Raw genomic sequence first — 21,531 nt, 5'->3', positions numbered from 1 at the left:
TGCCTTTAAAGAGCGAGACCCATGGGAGAAGGGAAAACCCAGCAGTCCTGGCTTCCACTGCTCCCCTCTCAGCTCCGAGACCTCATTCGCCTCCCAGAAGTGCCCCTAGGGACAGGGGAGCCTGACTCCTGGGGTTCGAGAGGAGCAAGAGGGTGGGCAGAGGCAGGGGTGGGGTGGGCAGAGCATGCGGCTGCCCATCTGAGTGGCGCAGAGCCCTCCGCGGCACATGCCCAGGGTGCGCGACAGGGGGAACGGGTGCCTGGGGCACAGGCTGGCTCTGCACCCCTGTGAATTGCCCCACAGTTCAGTGAGGAGCAAGAGGAGATCCCTGGGCTGGGGCGAGGCCCGGGCCTGCGTCATTGTCCTCCTGCTGCCGAGGCCGCTTGTTTTCTGCTCCCTGGAACAATGAGCTCCTTTGAGCACCCGCAGCACAAGGAGACGGGGCTGAGACGTGCCACGTCCCAGGCACATGACTCCCCCCGAGCCCCTCCAAGCTGCCCCTAAGGAGATTAGCGTGTCAGATGACCCCGGTGCCCACGCTCCCAGGAGCTTCAGGGAGGATGTGCCCAGCGAGGGAGCTTCAGAGGCAAGCGCTGGGGCAAGCCGGCTGCTCAGGCAGACAGCTGGGGCTGCAAGGGAGGTGCGAGGGTTGGATAGATTGGCAAATGGTGACCTTAGCCAACAAGGATCCCAGCACCAGGGTCATCGTTTCATAGGTCGGGGGAACCCAGTTGGGGCTGGGGGGGAGATCAGAGCCCTAATCTGGTCCAATTAGGCACCTGATGAGCTCAGGGACCCTTCCCTGCACCACACACAAACCCCCTTCTGGACCAGACCAGCCTCCCCTGATTTTCCCCCTAAGCCTTCTCATTATTTTCTAAATGAGGGTGAAAGTTTGTGGCCCAGGGCTGCTCCCAGATGGCACATGCCGAAATGCTCGGACCCCTCACCCTGTGCCCACATCACCCACACCAAGACTTCCAGGCTCGTGGGATCTGCACTTCTTAGCTGAAAGGTTTTTTTGGCCAAATAATGCCGCCACGGGCGGGTCGAGAGCAATCCCAGGGGAAGGAAATGCCGTGTCCACCCTTCACGTCATCTGGGGCCTGAGCAGGTGTGAGCAAATGAGGACCCCCCCTACACCCAGGAGCCAGGTCTGCGGGGAATCATTAGGCTTGCTCCACTATGGTGGAGTCTGGGCTGGGATCCTGCCCCCACACCAGACCCCAAGCTCCCCCTGCCCCTACTGCATCTCCTCCCTCTGCCCCGGTGGGAGGGAAAACACCGGCCTGAGTCCCCACCATGCAGCTGGTCACAGCTCCCCCTAATCGAATGGGACAAGGACGCAGAGAGGGGAGGTCACCGATTGTCCCTGTTTCACCCACAGCCTCATTTGAAGAGACAGATCGTCTGCAGCTTTCACCGTGTACTGGGTACTGGGTAACTGCTCCTCCACCTGCTGGAGCAGGGGGTGCCTGGATGGGCCCACAGAGGAAGGAGGGGCAGTTTCCCTGGCTTTTTTCCAGGCATTGGTTTGTGCATGCGTGGGGAAGGCAGTCCATGCATATGCACACCGGCAGGTGTTTGCATGTGGACATGTGCACATGTGTGTGTGTGTGTGTGTGGTTGCACACTCACATGCACGTCTGTAAGGCAGCAGAATACAAACCAGAGCCATCGCCCAGGAACAACCTCCTTGCACCCCTTCTCCGCTCCCACCATACACCAGATGCCCTGCCTCCCTCGCAGTCACCCCCTGACACAACTCACCTCTCCGAGCCACTCTTCTGGACCCTGCCAGATGCTGCCGAGCCTCTGGGGAGGTGCAGGGGCGGCTGGTGAAGCATCCGCGTTGCTGGAGGATTAGACAGGCAGCTTGTGGGGCCAGACCTGCCTCAGCCTGCTCCCCACACTGCTGCCTGCCCTTCAGGGGGGCAAGCCCTAGATTTACAGGACCCCAACCTGGTGTCCTAGATGCATGCCCTACAGTCCTGTGCCCGTTGATCGGAGCCAAAAGGCCAAGAGCAATTTAAGCATGGTGCCTATTGGCTTGTGGGGCTTGCATGAAGGATGTCAGCCGCTTGAGAGCCAAGATCACCTTGAATGGTGTTGTGTAGTTAAGGGTGGAGACTCGTCCAATGCACTGCGGGCAGGCCCCCATCTAAATCTACAATAGCCTCCCAATGGGAGGATCTCGGGTACACCATTTATTTTTATGGCGATGGGGGATATTTGCTCCTTTTGGCTACAGGCAAGCGAGACTCGAGGGCACCTGAATTCCAAGGTCTCCAGGCTTGGAGCCTGCACACAGGATGCCTCCCATGGATTTGAGAGTATCTGAAGCCCAAGGTGGAAGAGTCAGCGAGAGAGAAGACTTGCTGGTGCTAGCACCGCACAGACGTGAACGACCGAGCTCCGCTCAGTCGATAGAATTTGGAACCGATTTGGCCCAAGACACAAAATTAAAAAAAAAAAAAGGAAGCTAGGGAGACTAAATCCACATACAGGCCCCAGCCAGGGCAGCCTAAGCCTTGTGCCCCCAAGCCCCTGGAGTGGAGCAGGGCAGAGAGCTGCTGGAAACACCCCCGTGTCACTCCCAGCACTGAGGTGGTCTCCTGGGAGTAGCTGGGGTGGAGGGAACCCCTGAGAGAGCCCCACAGCCCCCCCCCCGCTCATCCTGCCGGGCACGGGGCACCATACAAGGTGACTATACTAAAGGCCCCAGCAAACAGGTCTCAGGGGCTCGTTCCAAACCAGCTCCCCCGGCAATGGGAAGCTAACACACTGGAGGTCTGCAGAGCTGAATTCCTCCAGCACAGGGCTGCTGGGCGCTGCCTGCTCTACTAGGCCCATAACAGGACATAGCCCAAGGCACCAGGGAGAGTCTGCCCTGGACCACGCAGATCCTTTCTTCCTCCTTACCCACCTGGGGAGAGGAAGGAGAAGCCCGTGGCTTGGGCACTCTGCAGTGCAGGGCTTAGTGCCTGCTCTGCTACACTCCCCAGGCAGCCCGAGAGGGGCATGACCCACGTGCCCATCTGTGCAGTGGAAGCACAGCCCTACCCCAGGATGTTTTGAGCGTACAGCAAAGTGCTCCAGTAGAGGCCACAGCAGCACCTAACTTACAGAGGAGCTGGGGGCTGCTCTGCCTACGCCTTGGGTATTTCAGCCTAGAATCCAGTAGGCAAAAAAGCAAGATGAAGCTGCCTTTGTCCTGGCAGCTTAGGCCAGAATTGCACTGGGGAAGGGAGTGACACCAAGTCAGCTTCCTGCAGGCTGGCATCTACCTGGCAAAGGGGTTATAATGGAGGGTGGTGACGCAGCACCTCCTGCCGGTAGGTTTCGATAGAGGGGCAGCAACATAGCACCGGGTGCCCGTGGGCCTGTGCTGTGCTCAGAAGCTATGTTAGATGCTACACTGAGCTCCTTGGGATGCAAAACAAACCCCCCTTTGGACCCTCAGACCGAGACACGGAGATCTCCTGTAAAAGTTTACATCTTAAACCTTTATTCCTCTTGGTTTTTCTGTTTCCAAAACGACTCATGAGATCCGCCCACCCAGAGGAGCTGCCTTGGGTGACCTGCTGTCGGGGAGTCCTCTGCAGACACAAAATGGGGCACAGAGCAGGGATGGTGCCACCTCCTTGCCCCACCCGTCCTGCCCCTTCAGGACAGCATGTGCCACGTGCTAGGCACAGGAGCTTCCAGCCAAGGCTGTCAAATGCCACTCAGCAAATCCCCCACCTCCCCTCCAACAGTCCCCACTGGCATTTGATTCACTTGTTAAGGGCCCAGCTTCCACTCTGGCTGCATAGGCGGGTGCACTAGGTGGTAAGACAGAGCAGGCATGTGTATGTACCATGCAGTGATCAGAGCCAGCGGCAAGGCATCCTGCCAGGGATGTGCTGCTCTCTTACCTGCAGCTTGCCCAGTGCTTATTGCTATTGTCAGAACAGCTGCATGGTGGGGTCAGAGCTGGAGGTGATTCCCCGAGGGCTGAGGCTGCAGGAACCCCCAGCCGGCTCCAGGGCAGGCTCAGGAGACGACTCGGAGTGATGGGTCCTTGTCCTTTTTCCCTGCCCCACAAGACACCCATGGGGGGGAGAAAACTCCTCTACACCTGCTGTCCCCCAGGCTCCCGTGCAGAACCCCTGCTGGCAGGATGCAGTTTGCAGGGGAGGTCCAGCAAGGGCGCTGTGCTTGTATCAAATGGGACTTGCCCAAGATGTCATGAGACACGCAATGTACATTCAAGGACCTGCAGCTTCTCTCCAGCTACTCAGTTCGGTCTGGGCCACAGCTGAGGCTGCCTGAGCTCATGGCACCTCCAGGAGCCGGTGCCCTCCCGCCTGGCTCAGCATGGGGCGGAGATGGCTGCTCAGTTGCGTTGGCTCGCCAGCTCCTGGGAGATGAACTTGCGCAAGCGCTCGAGGTACTGGCTATACAGTTCAATGTCGTTGTGTCCCGCACCCTCCACCCACAGGGGCTCCACTGCCTTGGGGCAGCGCTCATATAGCGCCAGCCCGTGCGAGAAGTCGATGACCTCGTCCTCGGTGCCGTGGATGATGAGGACAGGCGAGGTGATCTTCGAAATCTTCTCGATGCTGCAGGGGAGAGAAACAAGCCTGTGGTGAGGGACCCTGCACAGCAATGGCACCTGCTGCCACAAGGGGGCGCCAGGCAGCACCACAGCCCTGGCACTACAGGGCAGCCCCGAAATGCAGCTACTTCTTGGGTGGAAGATGAGAAGCGACCAATTGCAAGTGGCCCAGAGTATATTGATGCCAGGGGAAGGCCTCCTGCAGATTACAGCAACTGCCCCCACTAGGACTTGGGCTGTAAATCCCTCCTGGCTGGGGCTGTGCCCCCAGGTTTCGTATTTACTGGCCCTCAGTGACTCCAGACCGAACATGACCCTTTAACAAGTTTAAATACACTGCTCTCACAGCTGGCCCCTCAAATGCCGAGATCTATAGGCTGGGTGGGGATGGAGAGGGGGCTCTCTCTTCATTTGGCTGGACCTGCTGCATGGCAAAGCCTAGCGCCCCCCAAGAACCCACAGCAGAGCCAGGGCACACGCAGCTGGAAATTAACGGTTTGTAGTGATGGCAAATCCACTGCTTCTTCTGTTAGACCCCCAGCCCCCAGCCCCTTCACCCTGCATGCTATCCCCCCCTAACACTGGTTCTGCAGGACCGAGCAGGCTCTGGGACCTCCAGGGCAGCCCCACCTCCATCACTGCAACTGGGGCTCAGTGGACAGGGCAGCTAAGGTGTCCGAGTCCAGCCGTGTGCTGGGTGAGCGCTGAAGACTGCCCCAGCTGTAAGTGCAGACCTGGCACCTGGAGTGGCCGAACAGGACACCAACCATGCTACCCCCTCCACCATCACTGGGTGCAGAATAAGATGCTCCTTAACCAGTGTGGATACAGACTGGGTGTCTTGATCTCTCCCCACTGCTGAGAGGCAGCTGTTGGTCCTGAACATGCTGCAGGGAGCAAAGACAGGCCCAGCTCCTGCCCCAGGGCCAGGGGGCTTGTGAGACTCCATTCACACCCGCCAAAAGCTCCCAAGGCCCAGGCTGAGGGGTAAAGGGTTTGACCAACTCAGGGCACTGCAGCTGTGCAACAGCTCCTGGCAGGTTCCCCCAAGTTCTTCTAGAGGGACCTGGGGAGATGCAGCGGCAAGTCTCTGCTCCACATCTCGCCTGGTTTTGGGCCTAGGGAGAGGTTGCACTGCCAGGAATGGCATGGGAACAGGGGAGGGTTGGAGGGTGCTGGGACCTTCCCCACCTCAGAGGGGGCCACAAGATCTCTCAGGGGACAGCTGGCAGCCAGGGGATACCAATCTGCAGACCCAGATGCTGCCATCTGGTACACAGATGCCATGGCACTTCCACGGCAGTGGGAGTGTCAGGCCTGCAACTCAGGCATCTGTCACCAAAAGCAGGGCCTGAACTCAGGAGTACCCACGATCCCTTGCAAGGCCAAGCTCCCTGTGGGCTGCTGGTGTCTGTGCCCAGCTGGAGAAGCAAGCGGGCACTCACTTGGGGAAGGCGTCAAAGCAGTAGGTCTTCTTAGTGTCCGGGAAGGCAACCCTCATGCCCGAGGTGAGGGGCGAGTGCAGCACGACAGCGGCACACTCATAGCGTGAAGCCAGGTCCACGGTGGGCACTGTGCCAATGCTCTGTCCATACAGGATGATGTTCTCCGGGCTGATCCCGTACCTGAAAGGAGGGAACCCAAGGGGTTAATGCAGGGCACCCTCCAGCCCAACACACAACTCCCAGAGACACGAGAGCAGCCACTCCAGGCCCTGACAGCAACGGGGCATCATCCCCCAGACCAAAGGAGGGGCCAGATGGTCTGAGGGGTCTGACTGGGAGCAGCTCAGAGCGCTACCCTGCTGGGGACCCTGGTATATGACACACTAGACAATGGGACCCCCAGAAGAGACCCCATGAGGCACATCAGGGGATGGGACCTGCCTCACTGCAGATCCTGGGATGTGACATGCAGGACAAAAGGATCCCCTCCTCATCAGGGATTCCCAGAGAGGACACACCAGGTGATTCCCTCCCCCAACCCACAGTCCCATACAGGATAACCCTCCCCATGTCCTTCTTCCTCTTGTCTATACAGAAGTCCCACGTGATGCACAGCTGCTGCGGCCACCAGTTTCCTCCCAGAAGCCCTGCCCCACCCCCACTGGATAGATGCCTTCCCTCCCCCTCTTCCGGGCTGTCTCCATCTCTAGCCAAGACCACGCAACACCAGCTAGAGCCAGGCTGCCCAGCTCCCCATGGAGAGAAAGGCAGGGTGACCGCCTTCAATGGGGGGAGTTGAGACCCCGAGATGCAGGGACCTCTTCAAGGTCACCCAGGGAGCCAGTATCAGAGCTTGCACCCAGCCCAGCGCTTGCACCACGAGGCCCGAGCTCTGCCCTCCTTGCCCTAAACCAGAGCTGCTGGCAGGTGTCACCCCGGCCACCTCTGCCCACAGACCGCACCCCAGCTGGGAGCCAGTCCAAAATGCTGACTCGAGCTCAAAGCACTGAGTCATCACTTCTCCCTGCAGCTGCCTCCCGCCCCACCAGGGCCCAATCCTGGTCCACCCTGCAGCCACGGGTGAATACACCCCTTCCTCACTGCCCCCACCTCCTGCTAGCAAGCACACCCACCGCCCAGCCAACAAACGGGCCTTGCCAAAGGCTGCTGTGGCCATTGTTTTATTCCCCAGTGGGGAATAAATCTGGCTCCTGTCCCTTCTGCAGGGAGCTGGCTCCACACCAAACAGCCAAGGACACACCACCTCATTCCAGATGCATGGATGTCCCTATATGCTCATGGCTGGGCTGGAGGGGCAGCTGTCAGGGGTCCCTGAAGGCTTATGAATCAGCCACAGGGGATCAGTACGTCTGAGCAGGCCCTGTACACACTGTGACCTGGGGCTCATGGTACAGACCCAAGGGTCAAACTGCCGGCAGGGGATGGCAAGGAGGGGACGGAAAGGGGCTTAGAGCAGGGGCTGCCTGCTCCCACAAGGACCAGGATGGGGAGGTACTGAGGGACCTGCTGGCATGGGGGCAGAGAGGCAACAGGGATCCAGGTAGCAGTGGGAGGAAGGGGGCTGAGGCAGGGAGAAGCTGCAAAGAGCTGTTGGGCTGGGGGCTCCCTGGCAGCCCAGCTCTCTGTACCCCCTGCCCTGGCTCACTCAAGCACTGTCCCAGGCAGCAGATGGTGCAGGTGAGGCAGGGGGAGGTGGTGCCCTGCAGCCTGGGACTTCAGCATTGCCTGGAAGAGCCATGCTCCAGCACACAGGTGCCTGCTACCACCCCCACTCCTGCCACCTGCGCTCCCTAGATACCCACCCTCAAGGGCAGGGCAGGGCAGGGTTATCTGCCTGGCTCCCTCCGCACAGCTGCAAGGGGGGGGTGTGGAAAGAGACAGCGTGGGGCTCCTTCTGATGTCAGAAGCCTTATCAGCACCTTCCTGGGCCTGGAGACACACTGGTTTGATCGCCAGTAGGAGGGAGGCTCATCATGCATCCGGGACAGCAAGGCAGGAAAGACAAATCACCCCTCTGCCCATGCGCCAGCAGGACCCGCTCTGCGATGTGGCTCCTATCCCAGGCCTGGAGCTTGGAGCCGACCGGCAGAAGCAGACCTTACAGACCTGTCGAGCACCACTGAAGTGGTTTCAATTAACGGTACCCAAGGCCTGGCATAGACACCTGCTCCCTTTCCGAGCATAATGTACCAGCACCTAGAGCACCCGCAGCCCCTCTGACCCACAACCCCCCTTCTACCAGCAGGGCAAGGCTTCCCCCCTCTCTCCATCACCGTCTGCTGGCTGCCAGGGCCACTTCACGCTCTGGCAGCACAGTGGCTGCAGTGAGCCATGCAGAGCACCCAGAAGTACTAGGACATGCTCTTGCTGCGGTGGTGGCACAGAGCCAAGCAGAGACATGGCCCATCAAGGTGATGGGGGCAGCTGTGACAGATCCAGCCCACACGGTGCCATACAGGGGCAGAAAGCTCGTCTATGCCAGGGTCCTGTCTAGGCCGAATTTCTTGCCACCAAAATGGAGCCACCCATGGTACCCCTGCCTGTTCCCCAAGACTGGGCTTGAACCAGCGGCACCAGCCCATCCCCCACATATGTCCTGCCTCCCCCCAAGCATGAAGGCTTGCCATGGTGCTGGGAGATGCGTCGCCTGCTGAGCGCAGCTGCCTTGGGCAGGAGCCAGCCCAGCAGACGGGACCTGGCCCTGAGCAGCCAGCAGCAGGCCTCCCTCCTTCCCCCGCCACGGACAGGCAGGGGGGACAGGACCAGCTGCAGAGTATAGCTGGTGAGGGGCCATGAACCCAGCAGCAAGGCAGAGGCTGCCCCATAGCCAACACCTCCCAGAAAGCTCAGCAAGAAAGCTATCGGGTGTAGTGTGTAGGGAGGCCACAAGTCATGTCACCTCCCTGTGCCTCAGTTTCCCCACCCCACACTTTGCCTGTTCCACTGCAAGGGACTGCATGTACAACTGCCCCGCGGGCCCCGCTCTCAGTTGAGTGCTCCAGGACATGTTCTGTGCTTCTACCGGCCAAGCGCCTGGTACAACCCTGCGCCCCCAAGTTCCTCGGCTGCCCCGTGTCTTTCAAGGACTCCCTGCAGTGCCAGGGGCGATGTGCGCCCCCCTCCCATTCCTTTCTCTTTCCTAGGTCTCCCAGGCACTAACTCCTGGGCAGAGTGGAGAGGGTGCCCTACTGCTGGGTGTGCTCATTTCATGCTGCCATCCAGGCCCCTATCTGTGACAGTCATGGCAGGGGCTGATACAGTGGCTCCATTAAACAGATGCAAACAGTCCCTTGCGTCCTCCTCTCCTGCCTTCTGCTTTTCGATCTGTCCACACGAGCCCAGGAGCCCCCCAGCATCGTGGTGGCAACAGGAGTGGCCCTTCACAGTGACTGCACTGTATCCAAACACCTAATGCCTGTGGGCAGTGCTGGACTGTGCTGCACCCAGGCAGCAGCAGAAACAAGCCTCAGGGGATTCTTTGCGGCAGGCAAAGACAGCCTGGCACGTTGTTTGTTGCCCCGTCTGTCGACTGCGTTAGAAACACAGCTGTCGTCTCCTCCCAAGGGAGCAGGCTGGGGGCACAGGTTGGGAAGATGGAATTTGGCCATTTCTATGCAAGGCATGTGACACGCTCTGCCCCTTGCCACTCACTGCCTTCATCTGGGAGGACAATCCCCCTTGCCAAGCCTTGGTGACATTGCCCTGGCAGCGTGCAGTGCACAGCGCATGCCACCTGGGCCTCCTGGGGCTTTCTGGCAACAGCAGTGCCAGGGCTCCCGGGAAGACGTCTGCACCACATCACAGGTGTGTGTGTGTGTGCGTGGAGGAGGGGCTCGGGGTACCTCGCCAGCCTATACAATGCACGGGGAAGCGTGTGCCCTCCTGGCCTGACCACTCTCAGGACTCAAACTAGCTCAGTTAAGGCAACTGGGTCTGCAGAGCCTCATCCTCCACAAGCCTGTTGGCCCTGGGGGGCTAATGCACACGTCAGCCTCATCGTCTCTCTCAGGAGGGTCCATGGCAGGCAAAGCAGCTAGAACCGCTCCCCCAACTCCTGACCAGGCAGCAGGACTCACCCAGAACAGTTTGCTCTCTCAGATGTCCCCTGCCCCCTTCAGCATCCCCTGAACCCCGGCTTCCCCCTTCACCTGCCATCTCCACTGCCTGTCTCCAGGGCTGAGGTGCCAGCCAGGAAGTGAGCACCCTGCCAAGCCCATTGGTACCTGATGGTGAACCTGCCTGCACGGGAGACAGGGCAGGCACCTCGCCACCTCTGCCAACCTTGTGCTGCAATCAGCAGGACTGCCTTGTCCCTCAATCCCAGGCCACATCCAACATGGGATACTCCATGGGGACCCTCCTGCACTCCCTGACCCAAGGTAAACCCTAGGTGGGAGCATTTAACCTCTGTGGCCTGCCCAGCCCAGGTCTCCTCCCTGAGACTGCCAATGAAGGAGCTAGTAAAAGCTCCTCAGCCCTCAGGGCCTTTGAGCCCTGGCACTACCCTTGGCACAGCAATGGCCTGGATTCCTTGCACAGGGAAGGCTGCATCCCCATGAGTGCCCTGGGAGCTTCCAGCCCCTGCCTGTGTCACACACTAGCTCAGCCCACTCCATCCTGCGAGCAGCTGCTCCCAGCCCCGCAAGGCCCTTCCATGCAGCGCTGCCTCGGCCAGCAAGGTTTCCTGTTTTCCAGAGCATGGGCCTCACGGGATTTCCTGGCCCCAGCATGCAGGCCAGCTTTCCCTCCCTTCCCCTCCCCCCTTGCTCTTCCGCAGCTCCCCCATGTCGCTCTGCTGACATAGCTAGAGCAGTACACGGCCCCCGGCCAGGGCGCAGCTGATGTCTCACTATGAGCCCATTACCCTGGCACCTGGGAACTCCACAATCAAGCATTGCCTCGTCTCAGCAGGAGTGGTAGGGCAAAGGATGAGATGTATCCCCTGCAGCCCAGAGGCCAGGGCTGCAGTATCTTACAGTGATGGACCCACAGGAAAAGAGCAGGCCTGGGGCGAGGGGGTCCTGGCAGCCTGCAGCACTGAGTGAGAGGCTGCAGCTAGCTGTACTGGCTAGAGCTTTCACAGGGTGGGCAGTTTCCTTCATGAGCAGGCACAACCCCACCAGGTACCCCAGAGCCTTGTCTGAGTGGAGCAAACAGGACCCTCCTATGCAGTGAACGCACTGGGGTGGAAACGGCCAACCGTCAGAGCTAAACGTTGTATGAGCTGCTGCAGCTCATGCCAGTGCTCTGTGCTGGGTCTGGGACAGACTCACCCCACACCAGAGCCGGCTCCCAGGACACCACCCCTACCCCTGCTCCAGTAGAGCACAGGAGCTCTCATGGCTGCAGCTGTGTGAACATCTAACAGCACTGAAGGATGTGCCGGAGCCCTTGAACCCCAACCAACAGCCCTGAGCTCCCCCCGACAATTTTGCTTTTCCCTACACCACTGACAAACGACCCCTGCAACCCCAGCCATCTTGTAACTGGGCAGAAGCACTGTCCCTACACAATTAGGGTTTGAGGTGGGAAAGGCAGAACATCCTTTCCCCCTCCCACCCCGACACTGCAGCCGTGGGCCTCTGAAACAGTCGACAGGGCTTACCGTGTCCTCAGCGCTTGCCAGGCAGCATCGATGTCAGCATAAAGGTTCTTCTCCGAGGGTTTCCCCGTGCTGACGCCATAGCCCGAGTAGTCGTAGGAGAAGATATTGCAGTTGATGCGCGTGCCCAGCCCGATGTAGAAGCTGCTCATCTGGCCTAGGTCCACAGCATTGCCATGGGAGAAGAGCACCGTGAACCTAGCAGGTGGAGAGAAGATGCACCGGTCAGCCACAGACAGCACTGGGCATGGTAGCCTCATGCCCCTGCCAGACCCTGATGAGCCAGGTGGCCTGGTACAAGGCCAGAAGTGCCCACTAGCCAAGGGCAAGGGAGAGCCCGTGATCCTGGGGGAAATGGACTGAAAGGCACATCTGCAGCCAGGTTCCCCAAGAGACCAGGAGCCGTAAGTCCCTGGTCCCGTTGTAATCCACTCGATGCCAGAGCCAGGACCCAACCAACCCCTGCCTCCACTCAGTGGAGCTTGTTATGCCACTCAGTGGAGACTGAGCAGCTCCAAGACTACAGTCCCCCCTGCCTAAGACCCTCCAAGGCATCCGGGGGGCAAAGGCTGGGTCCATACAGACAGAAATGATGCCACTACAATTAGCACCAGTGTCCCAGACTCAGACTCTGGCCTCCCCCACCCCACCTCTGCTGCAGACACACCTGGGGGTAGTCCATTGCCCTCCCCTGCTCCACCCACCCACGCAGCCCCACTGCAAGCTGTGGCTTGGCATAGTCTCACAAGCTGGGCAGGGCCGGCCTGGCACATGCTTCAGTGGGAACCCTGCTAGTGGCTGGCTGCTGTGGTAATGCTGGCCTGAGGCCACACTGGGACAGCATGAAGCCCTCCTCTCACAGGGAGGGGCAAAAGGGTCCCAGTCCTCAACTCGGTTCCCTGTGCTGAAGGGGGTGGCCTGGCCGGCTCACTCTCCCTCCTAAGGCAGTGCTGTTGCCAGGGCCCCCGAAGCAATGCTGGTCTCCATGGTGTGTGGGTGAGAGACCCCCCCATCCAGGACACGTCACAGGCATTCGCCCACGCTGGGCTGCTGGCTCCCGTGAGCTTGTCATGAGTCACAGGGTTTTGCCACTGGCAGAAGCCATCACCAGGAGACCAGATGCTCCTCTGTGTTCATGGCCTGCGCAAGAGCCATCTTGCAGCTGGGCTGAGGCACTGTCCCTACCCAGTTAGGGTTTGGGGTGGAAAAGGCAGGACCTCCCTTCCCCCTCCCTCCCAGACACTGCAGCCCTGGGTCCCTGAGGCAGTCCCGGGGGCCAGGCTGGGGCTCACACTCACCAGGGCCATGCCACTGCCCCTGTTGATGGGCTCTGCCTCTGTGGAGCGGCCCCGAGGGCACAGAAGCAGGGTTTGGGCAGCAGGAAGCGGGTGATGGGAGCAGGTCCAGATCTGGATCCAACAGCTCCAACTGCCGCAGGGCCTCCCCATGGCCCATGACCCCAGCAGCAGTCCTCTGCCAGTGCCCCTGCCCCTGGACCCCTCTGCTGGGGCAGGGGAAGGTGACTCCCTACAGGTGGGTCTCAGGCAGGAAAGTCAGGATGGTAACAGGGGAACAGCCATACATCCTGTCAGACAAGCAAGCAGGCATTGGGGTCTTTCCCTCGGAGCAGCCAGGGACAGGGGCCTTCCTGCGTATGCATTAAAGGTTGAATTCCCGCCTGGCAATCTCATACCTGCTGGCAGAGGAATGGAGGGGAAGCCTCCAAAGACAGGTGAAAACTAGAATTCAAGGCGCATTTGTTTGAAATCTCAAGATTTGTTGCGAGTCCCGCTCCCTGTTTCTGCCCTCTTGAGCCCGGAAAGGTCAGAGCTAGGGCAGAGCAAGGAGCGCCAGGTAGCCAAGGTGGCCAGGGCAAACCACGACTTCAAACTGAGCCAAAGGAAGCGGGACCTTGGCAGGCTCCAGCCTGGGGGCAGGGAGGGGAGCGGTGACACGCACCCTGGATTGCAGCAGCTGACGAGGTGATCAGAGCTCCAGCACCTGGCGCAAGGCGTCTGCAGCCAGACGGAGAAGGGATGGGGCTGGCGCCGACAAAGCTGCTGAAGTTTACAAGGCAGCGAGGGGCTTGGCCGGTGGCCAGACGGTGCCTGCAGCCAGACCAGGTGCTAATGCGCTTCATCGGCTTAAGGCAAAATAAGCCCGTCCCAGCCACACGCTACCCCCGGCAGCCTGCAGGGGATGGGGTCGGGGCCCCTGTCTGCCTGGATCAGCCCTTTACACCCTTTTGCTTGGGCTGGCTGCCAAGTCTCTGCTCCGGGCCGCCCCCCCGCCGGGCTCCCTCGCTGGGCCTCTTGCTCCTGCCTCGGCTGGAGCCAGCCCAAGGCGACACACGTAGGGCTGGAATCGCAGCCGATGGCCCCGAACGCTTGGGTCTACATGGCAGGCAGGGAACAACCCCGGACCAGGTCCAAAGTCTCTGGTGGGGCAGGAGATGGTGCGGAGCGACCTCCTGCCCTCTGCTCGTGGCAACACCTCAGTGCTGGGGGAGGGAGTGGCCACGTGGGTGTGGGGAACTAAGATCAGTGCTCCCCAGTCCAGCCACCCCCAAGGCTTTAAATACAGGTAATAAATTGACTACATTAAACCTCCCACTGCTATTTTAACCCCTTTTACTCCTCTAAGAGCTACAGCCCAGCTCGTAGAGCCCTGGCATAACCCAGCTGAGCCCTGGAGCAGTCTGGATGACCCCAGCAAAGCCTGGATGCCATACCATGATCTCTCTGTCTGCCCCTACACCCAGGTCTGGGGCCGATTCTGTACTGCCTGGGCTGCCCCCTCTCCCCTTAGTTGGACTTGGCAAATCCAACTGGGCTTCGGGGCCCCCAGCCGCAAAGCCCCCCACCCTCCCTGACATGACAGCTGCAGGCAGCTGCTCTCACCATGCAAAAGGGGACACCCTTGAGGATCCCACAGCTCGAGTCAGATGCCAAGGGAAGAACAGCAGCTCATTTCCCCACCCTTGGAGACCTCCATTGTGCCCACTGTCTGGAGACGGCCAAAGGCATGCCCCAAACTGCACTAATTATCCACCTTTGACCTCTACCCCCTAATCCACCAGTCCCAATGTTTACTCCATCCCTACTGCAGCCCTCCAAGAAATTATTCTGCCAATGCCTACTCCCATGGATCCCACCCGATGACCGTGATGGGCCAATTCCAGGCTGCAGCCATGACTAGCACAGGCACTTACAAGCTGAGCTACGGGCCCCTTTGTGCCAGGCACTATACATACAGTGAGAAATGCCCAATTCATGCATCAACAAGCTGATGATATAAGTGACACGCAGGCTGAGGGTGGGAGCAGGAGTGAGGCAAGAAGTGACTTGCCCAAAGTCAGAGCAGCTTAGTGGCAGAGCTGGGAAGAGACGCCAGGTGCCTGGGGCCCAGGCTGGTATCCAAGGCACTCCTAAAATCCAGCTGTCTACGTCAGCTGCAGAACAGGAGCCCAAAGGTGCTGGGTTCATGCAGTCTGGCCAGATGAAAGCTGAGCAGAGCTATGCTGGCTCCTATTAATACCTCGGGGAAACACCAGGAAGAGGAAAGGGCTGCTGAAGCTTAGAGGGCAATGTTGGCACAAGCGTAAATGGGTCCAAGCCGGGAAGGAGGAGGAGGTTTCTAGCCGCTGGAGAACAAGGCAGCCAAACAACCTCCCAAGGTGGGCATTTGGGTGAAGCAGGTGGGTGGAGAGGGAGCTCTGTGACACAAAGCCTGCCATGGTGGGGCCCTGGCCTTACCATCCCGCAGCTATGTCCATCACTGACGTTCCCATGCACCCAAGAGTAACTTGTTCGGAGGCGCACGCTCTCATAGGTGACAGCCCACTGCATCAGGTCTGGCAGTGGCATCTGAGGAAGTAGGTTGTTGCCTACGAAAACTCATGCCTCTGCCCCCTGCCCGGCCTTCTGCCTGACTTCAGACTAACACAGCTAAATCCCCCTATGATGTTTCCATGTGCACACCAGGGCCGAGGCCTACACATCACTGCTTTCTGGGCAGAGCTCTGCGGGGGGAGTAATTCTTCTTCTTGCTCCACTACCCAATGTTGCTCTGCCCATAAAAGCCCTCTGTAACTCCTGGCCATGGGAAACTGGCTCAGCCTCTGTGGGCACCCACATCTCTGCCCGGGAGTTGGCCAGCGTAACTTTAATAGTGCATCTCCTGACTCATCCCTGCCAACACAGAGGAGGCTTTTGGCTCTGGATTTTCAGGGGTCAAAGGTTTTCCCACAGCTCAAGGCCCATCAAGCTTGCCCATGGCACATCAGGGACTGATGTGGCTGGCATTACACCCAGCTGCCTGGGACTCCCCAGCCTGAATGACCAGACACCCACTTACATTTTTGTCAACCACAAACAGCTTTTAAAGAGTCTGAAGCAGGACTCGAACTCACCCGTCTGGGACTGGAATGAGGCACCTGACCTGTCCAGCCTGGCACCCATGATGGTGGGATGAAGAGTAGGTTTCACACATTCACAGACGTTAGGGGCTGGAAGGGGCCTCACAAGGCTATCAAGTCCAGCCTCCTGCACTTGGGCAGGAAAGGCTGCCGTGGTCAGATGACCCCAGTAAGGTATACATCAAGTTGTTTTTTTGGGGTTTTTTTTGAGATCTCCAGGATAGGTGGTTGTACCACCTCTGGTGGGAGCGTGTTCCACACCCTAGGCACTCGAATTGTAAAGAAATTTCTCCGTGTGTCCAACCGAAAGCCATCTTCAAGCAGTTTGTGTCCATTGTTTCTTGTCTTCCCCTAGGGTGCTTTGGTGAACAGACACTCCTCCAGGCACTGATGTAGGCCCCTTATATACTTATAGGCTGCCACCAAGTCCCCTCCAAGTCTTCTTTTCTCCAGGCTGAACAGGCCCATGTCTTTCAGCCTCTCCTCATATGACCTGCTCTCCAGACCTTTAATCGTGCACTTGGCCCTCCTTTGGACTCTCTCAAGCTTCTCCACCCCCTTCCTGAAATGCAGACCTGGATGCAGTACTCCAGCTGGAGCCTCACTAAGGCCGAGTAGAGTGGGAGGATGACATCCCTAGTCTTGCTTGAAATGCATCGGTAGATGCATGCCAGTGTTTTATTCGCTCTGCCAGTTTTGTCAATACCCATCTAGTTGTCCCACATTGCTCGCTCTTAACATGGCTTTCCAGACTAGGAAAATCTACTTCATGACGGAAGTCATCATCAAAGGCAGCCACCTCTCTGCTGGAGTTCAGCACCTGTTTGACTTTACAAGGTAAGGCGACAAAACAGTTTCGGACTGTAAGTGTTGAATGTGGAAGGAAGAGGATCAGTGTTGAATCAGGAAGGAGGATTCTGTTTGGAAGAATGCAAGCAAGGAAGCAGCTGGGACACCCCTTGCTTGGTGACAACCAGCTGCTGTCACCCTCTTCCAGTGGCAGTGGGTCTTTCTGCAATACAGTGGAGCCAGGGCTGCTCAGAGGGCAAAGAATGCCCCACTGCCTGGGGAAGTCTCCCGTGCACAGAGCAAACTAGCTGGAATTTGCCCAGCCCTGAGCCACTCGCACCGTGAGACAAATGCAGCAAAGATGGGGCACAAAGGCAGTTCCAAGGAGGCTCCAGCTGTGCAGGCAGCTTATGAAACAGCTGCTGATTCCTTTCACTTCAACCCCCCGCCCCTCTACCCCACAGGCATGAAGGGCTCCATCAGGCAGGCCCTAAACCCTAGCAGGTGGAAGAACAACATATAGAGCTAGGCACATATAGCATAAGGAGACTTCTGTGCCACTCCCTGGCCTGCCCTGCCCCAGCTGTCACAGATTCCAAGGGGATGGGGATGGGGATGGGCCAACGAGTGTTTCCACAGGGCAGCTGAGGCCTTAAATACAATCCAGCACGATTAGCAGTCCAGGCTACAGCCCAATGGGGCACTGAGCTCCTGGGGGCATCTGGATGCTACTGTAATAATCACAATGCAAGGCTAATTCCCAAGATGATGACACCCAGACACCAGGTGATGGCCCTGGTGCAGTTACCTACACCAGGAAGGGTGGAAGCTACAGAGAAGTTATTTACTGTAAAAGTTGCAATCACAGAAAAAGGAGAAGGGAAAAAGCTGGGAAGGGAAGTAAATCTTTTCATATACATGCTCCTAAATCCTGTCCAGTTTCATTTCTTTTGTTCTTTTACCTGCTTAAAAACAGAATGTTTCTAATAATTCAGGCAACGGTAGCAAAAGCAGCCGCTGGATCTGTTGGCTACCCTGGGGGGCACACTAGGATGAGCCACTGCCACAGCTCTCCAAAGGAAGGGTGGCTTCTTCGTTAATGGATGCCTCCAGATCCAGACTCAATGCCTTTCTGGCAGATCTGATCAAGCCCAGCACGAGAGACTGGGCTCAGCACAAGAGTAACTGGGTGAAAGTCTTGGGTCTGCATTACACAGGGAGTTGGAGTAGATGAGCTCACAGTGCCTTTGGCTCTAACCTCTATGCATGAGTGACTCTGCAGGCCACTGAGTCCAGGCAAGCCTCCCCACACCAAGCCTTGTCTGTATGTTTTGACTGACTTGGAAGCGGCCAGCACAGGGCTCATGGCCCACTAGGTCTGTGGCTGCTTTGCCACACAGGTGGCAAAAGGAAACAATGCTGGCTCTGGTATTTCAGCAGCTCCTCTATGGCCCACCCAGGCCCCAAAGAGCCAAGCAGGATCAAAGAGAACATGGTGTCAGCCCTTGGTAAGACCTGGGGAGGGGACAGGGAAGGAGTTCATTCAGGTTGCGGCCCCAGGGTTTGTCCTCAGTGATGATAATGACCCTCCAGCCTGGGTCCGCAGCTTCCTTTATCGCCTCCCAAAGTATTTCACCCCCATAGTGGCACAACTAAGCCCCAAAGGAGGCCTGCTCAGCTAGCAGACAGAGGCACAGACCAGACTCAGAAAGGAGTCAGGGCCCTTTTCTATCTTTTTCTTTAATCCCATGCCCCATTCATGTCATGAACAAAGCAGATCCTGGCAGCCCAGCCCCTAGCATGCATTGCATCCAAAACACAGCAGTGTCCCTTTGGAGCGTGCCGGATTCAGCACAGGATCGCTTCAGGTCAGGAGGCGGTGCTGGGTCAGACTTCCCTACGGGCATGATGGCCCCAGCCTACACGCAAAGGGAGAATTTCCTAGTTGGGATCAAAACCGTGGCCAAGGGAGGCTGGAATCATCTGGGCTCTGCCATGCGCTGCCCAGAGAGAACCCAGAGCTCACGGATGTGCCTGCCACACGGATGCCACTCACCTGGCTCCTGGCACACAGCGGATGTACATGCAGCCGACGCGGTTCCCTCGGCTGCTCTTGGTTAGAAACACCTCAATGGTGTCCAGCTCCCGCTGGGCATACTGGAAATCTGCCCGGTCGGTCAAGTGCAGCTTCCAGCGCCCCGGCGTGCTGCCCCTCAGCGAGCTGGTGCTGGTGCTGCCTGCAGGCTCTGGCTCGGGCACAATGGCGTAGGTGGGCTCCGGGGGCAGGAAGGCCAGCTTGGCTGCTATCCGGCTGGGGCAGGGCGGGCAACAGAAGAGGCAGCACAGCTCGCTCACTGACAGCCCATTCATGGTGACGGCAGCCGCGGCACAAAGTCTTTCGTGACTTAAAAACCCAATCCACACAGCGGTTCACGTCTACCACAGAAAAGTCAGGAGGTACGGGTGGGCCCAGTCCCGCTCTGCTCGCCACGCCGGCTGTCAAAACCCGCCTGCCGGGGCTCTCGTATGGACCGTGGCGCCGGGCAAGGCTGGCAAAGCAGCCGTCTGTCTGTCCATTCCCATCCACAGGGCCCTGAGATGAAAGGACAGGTTAGGATGCACCCATATGCGATGCACCAAAACAGGATAGTCCCCTCCCCTCCGAGAGCCACCCAGCAAACAGCCCCCACCCCAGAAACCCACGCTGCTCAGGCCACCCCGCTCCCTGCAAACCCCACACGGTACACAACACCTTGCACGCTGTTCAGTGCATCCCCACACAATACACCCCACTCACCGTCCAGTACGTCCCCACGCGGTACACCCGCTCGCTGCAAATCCTGAGCAGTACACCCACACAGAAATACAGCCTTGCACAACGCCCTCCTCTAACTGTTCAGCACATATCCAGACAGTACACCCTGCTCAGTGCAAATCACACTAAATACACACCCACACAGCATACACCGCTAACCGTTCAGCACAAACCCACACGCAGCACTCTCTGCTCACCACAAATCACACACCATGCACACCCACACAGCACACCCTGCTCGCTGGACAACATGCACAGTCAGCCCCTCGCCAGGCTCACCTACAGTCCTCCAGGGTGGGGGGAACACCCTTTGCACACCCCTCCCAATTAAAACACACAACACGTTCCCCACGCACACCCCCTCATGAGACGCATCCATCGCCCCACACCACACTCGTCATGGCGAGCCCGCCACGCACCCCAACGCGCCCTATGCTGCACGTCAAAACCCCCACACGGCGCGCCTGCACGCCCCGCTGCTCCCAAGCCCGATGGTGACCAGCTGCCCCCGCCGCCTGGGAGGCTGCTTACGGCAGGCAGCACCTAGGTGCTCGGCGCTGGCCACACCAGGCGCCCTGCGCGATGCCCCAGGCCGGGCCGGTGCTGCAGGGCAAGGGAGCGGGAAGGCAGGTGGGGGAAGAGGGAGGGAAGCCCAGGAGCGCTGTCTGCGAGCGGAGGCACAGCCGTGCTGGCTGCAGGCGGCTCGAGGAGCCCCCCGCGGGCGGGCGCGGGGGGGCGGCCGCTGGGGCGATGCAGGAGGATCCTCCCGGGCAGGGCAACTGGGTCGGGGGCACCCGCACGCCCAGGCCGGCCGGGGCTGAGGAAGGGCGGGGGGCTCCAGCCCCATCCCTGCGCCCCCGGGCCTCCCCCCGGGGCCAGGCGGAGCGCGGGGACGACGGGGGCCGCGCCGCACTCACCCGCCCCCGGGCCGCGCTCATGGGCCGGAGCCGGGCGGCGCTGCGGGCTGCCGGGCCCGGCCTGCTCCCGCCTCCCCGCGCCGGGCGGATGTGAGGCAGCGCGGGAAGTGACGCCGCCTCCGCCCGGGCGCGGGACCGGCTCCGGCTCCGGCCCCGGCTCCGGCTCCGGCTCCGGCTCCCCCGGGAGGAGGGCGGCGGCGGCGGCGGCACGTGGCCGGCGCGGCGAGGCGAGGCGCGGCGCACGGCCCGCCCCCGGCTCTGCGGCAGGGAGGGCCCGGGTGGGGGGAGGACGCGGGCGCCCCTTGCGCCGGCGGGGAAACTGAGGCCCCCACCGGGGTGCTCGTGTCGCTGGGCCTCGGCATGGAGCAGCCTGGGCCAGGCCGCGCGGGGGGCACGGGGTTGTTGTCCCGCTCCTTGCCCTCGTGGGCACCGCCGCTGCTCCGCCCGCGAGCACTGGGCGCCGGCGCAGCAGGGAGAGCCCCAGCCCCGCGCCGCGAGAGGAGAGGCTGGGCCTGGGTGGGCGCGGGCCAGCTCCGAGCACCCCGGGGGCCGCGCCGGTGACGATGACGCCGGGCGGGGTCGCAGGCGGCCCAGACCAGCAAGGGCCGTGCCCGGGAAGGAGCGCGACTAGCACCGTGCTGGGTGCCAGCGGGCTCGCGTGGACTCCGGCCTTGCTCCTGCGCCGGGGCCAGCTCCGCTGAGCCGCGATCTGCTCCCCGACCCCGGCGGCGTCCGGCTCCGATGCCCCAGGGCGCCCTGGCCGGGGGGCCGGATATGCTGCATCGCAGAAAGGGAACGTTTTTTGCTGGCAAAGCCCCAGTTTCCGTCACCAAAAATTCCTGGCCCAGGCTCATCCCCCCTTCCCAGCCCAGGCTCTGCAGCCCCCTGCACCTGGCCAGGTCCCTGCTGCGCTGTGAGGCTGCCC

The 21,531-nt window shown here is 59.9% G+C and overlaps 1 protein-coding gene across 1 annotated transcript; it reads right to left on the bottom strand.

Moving 5' to 3' along the window:
- Positions 1–3,490: 3,490 nt before the first annotated feature.
- ABHD17A (abhydrolase domain containing 17A, depalmitoylase) lies at positions 3,491–21,527 on the bottom strand. Its single transcript, XM_090026733.1, has 5 exons — positions 20,607–21,527; positions 18,931–19,467; positions 11,672–11,866; positions 6,046–6,225; positions 3,491–4,604 (listed from the first exon to the last, which is right to left on the bottom strand). The coding sequence occupies exons 2-5, from the start codon at positions 19,242–19,244 to the stop codon at positions 4,379–4,381; spliced, it is 915 nt and encodes a 304-aa protein (XP_089882859.1). The 5' UTR covers positions 19,245–19,467; positions 20,607–21,527; the 3' UTR covers positions 3,491–4,378.
- Between the last annotated feature and the right edge of the window lie 4 nt (positions 21,528–21,531).

This window comes from Crocodylus siamensis, chromosome 14, assembly GCF_052110815.1.
Source record: "Crocodylus siamensis isolate JL-2025a chromosome 14, ASM5211081v1, whole genome shotgun sequence".
Classification (NCBI taxonomy): domain Eukaryota; kingdom Metazoa; phylum Chordata; order Crocodylia; family Crocodylidae; genus Crocodylus; species Crocodylus siamensis.
This window is presented reverse-complemented; position numbering and strand designations above follow the sequence as displayed.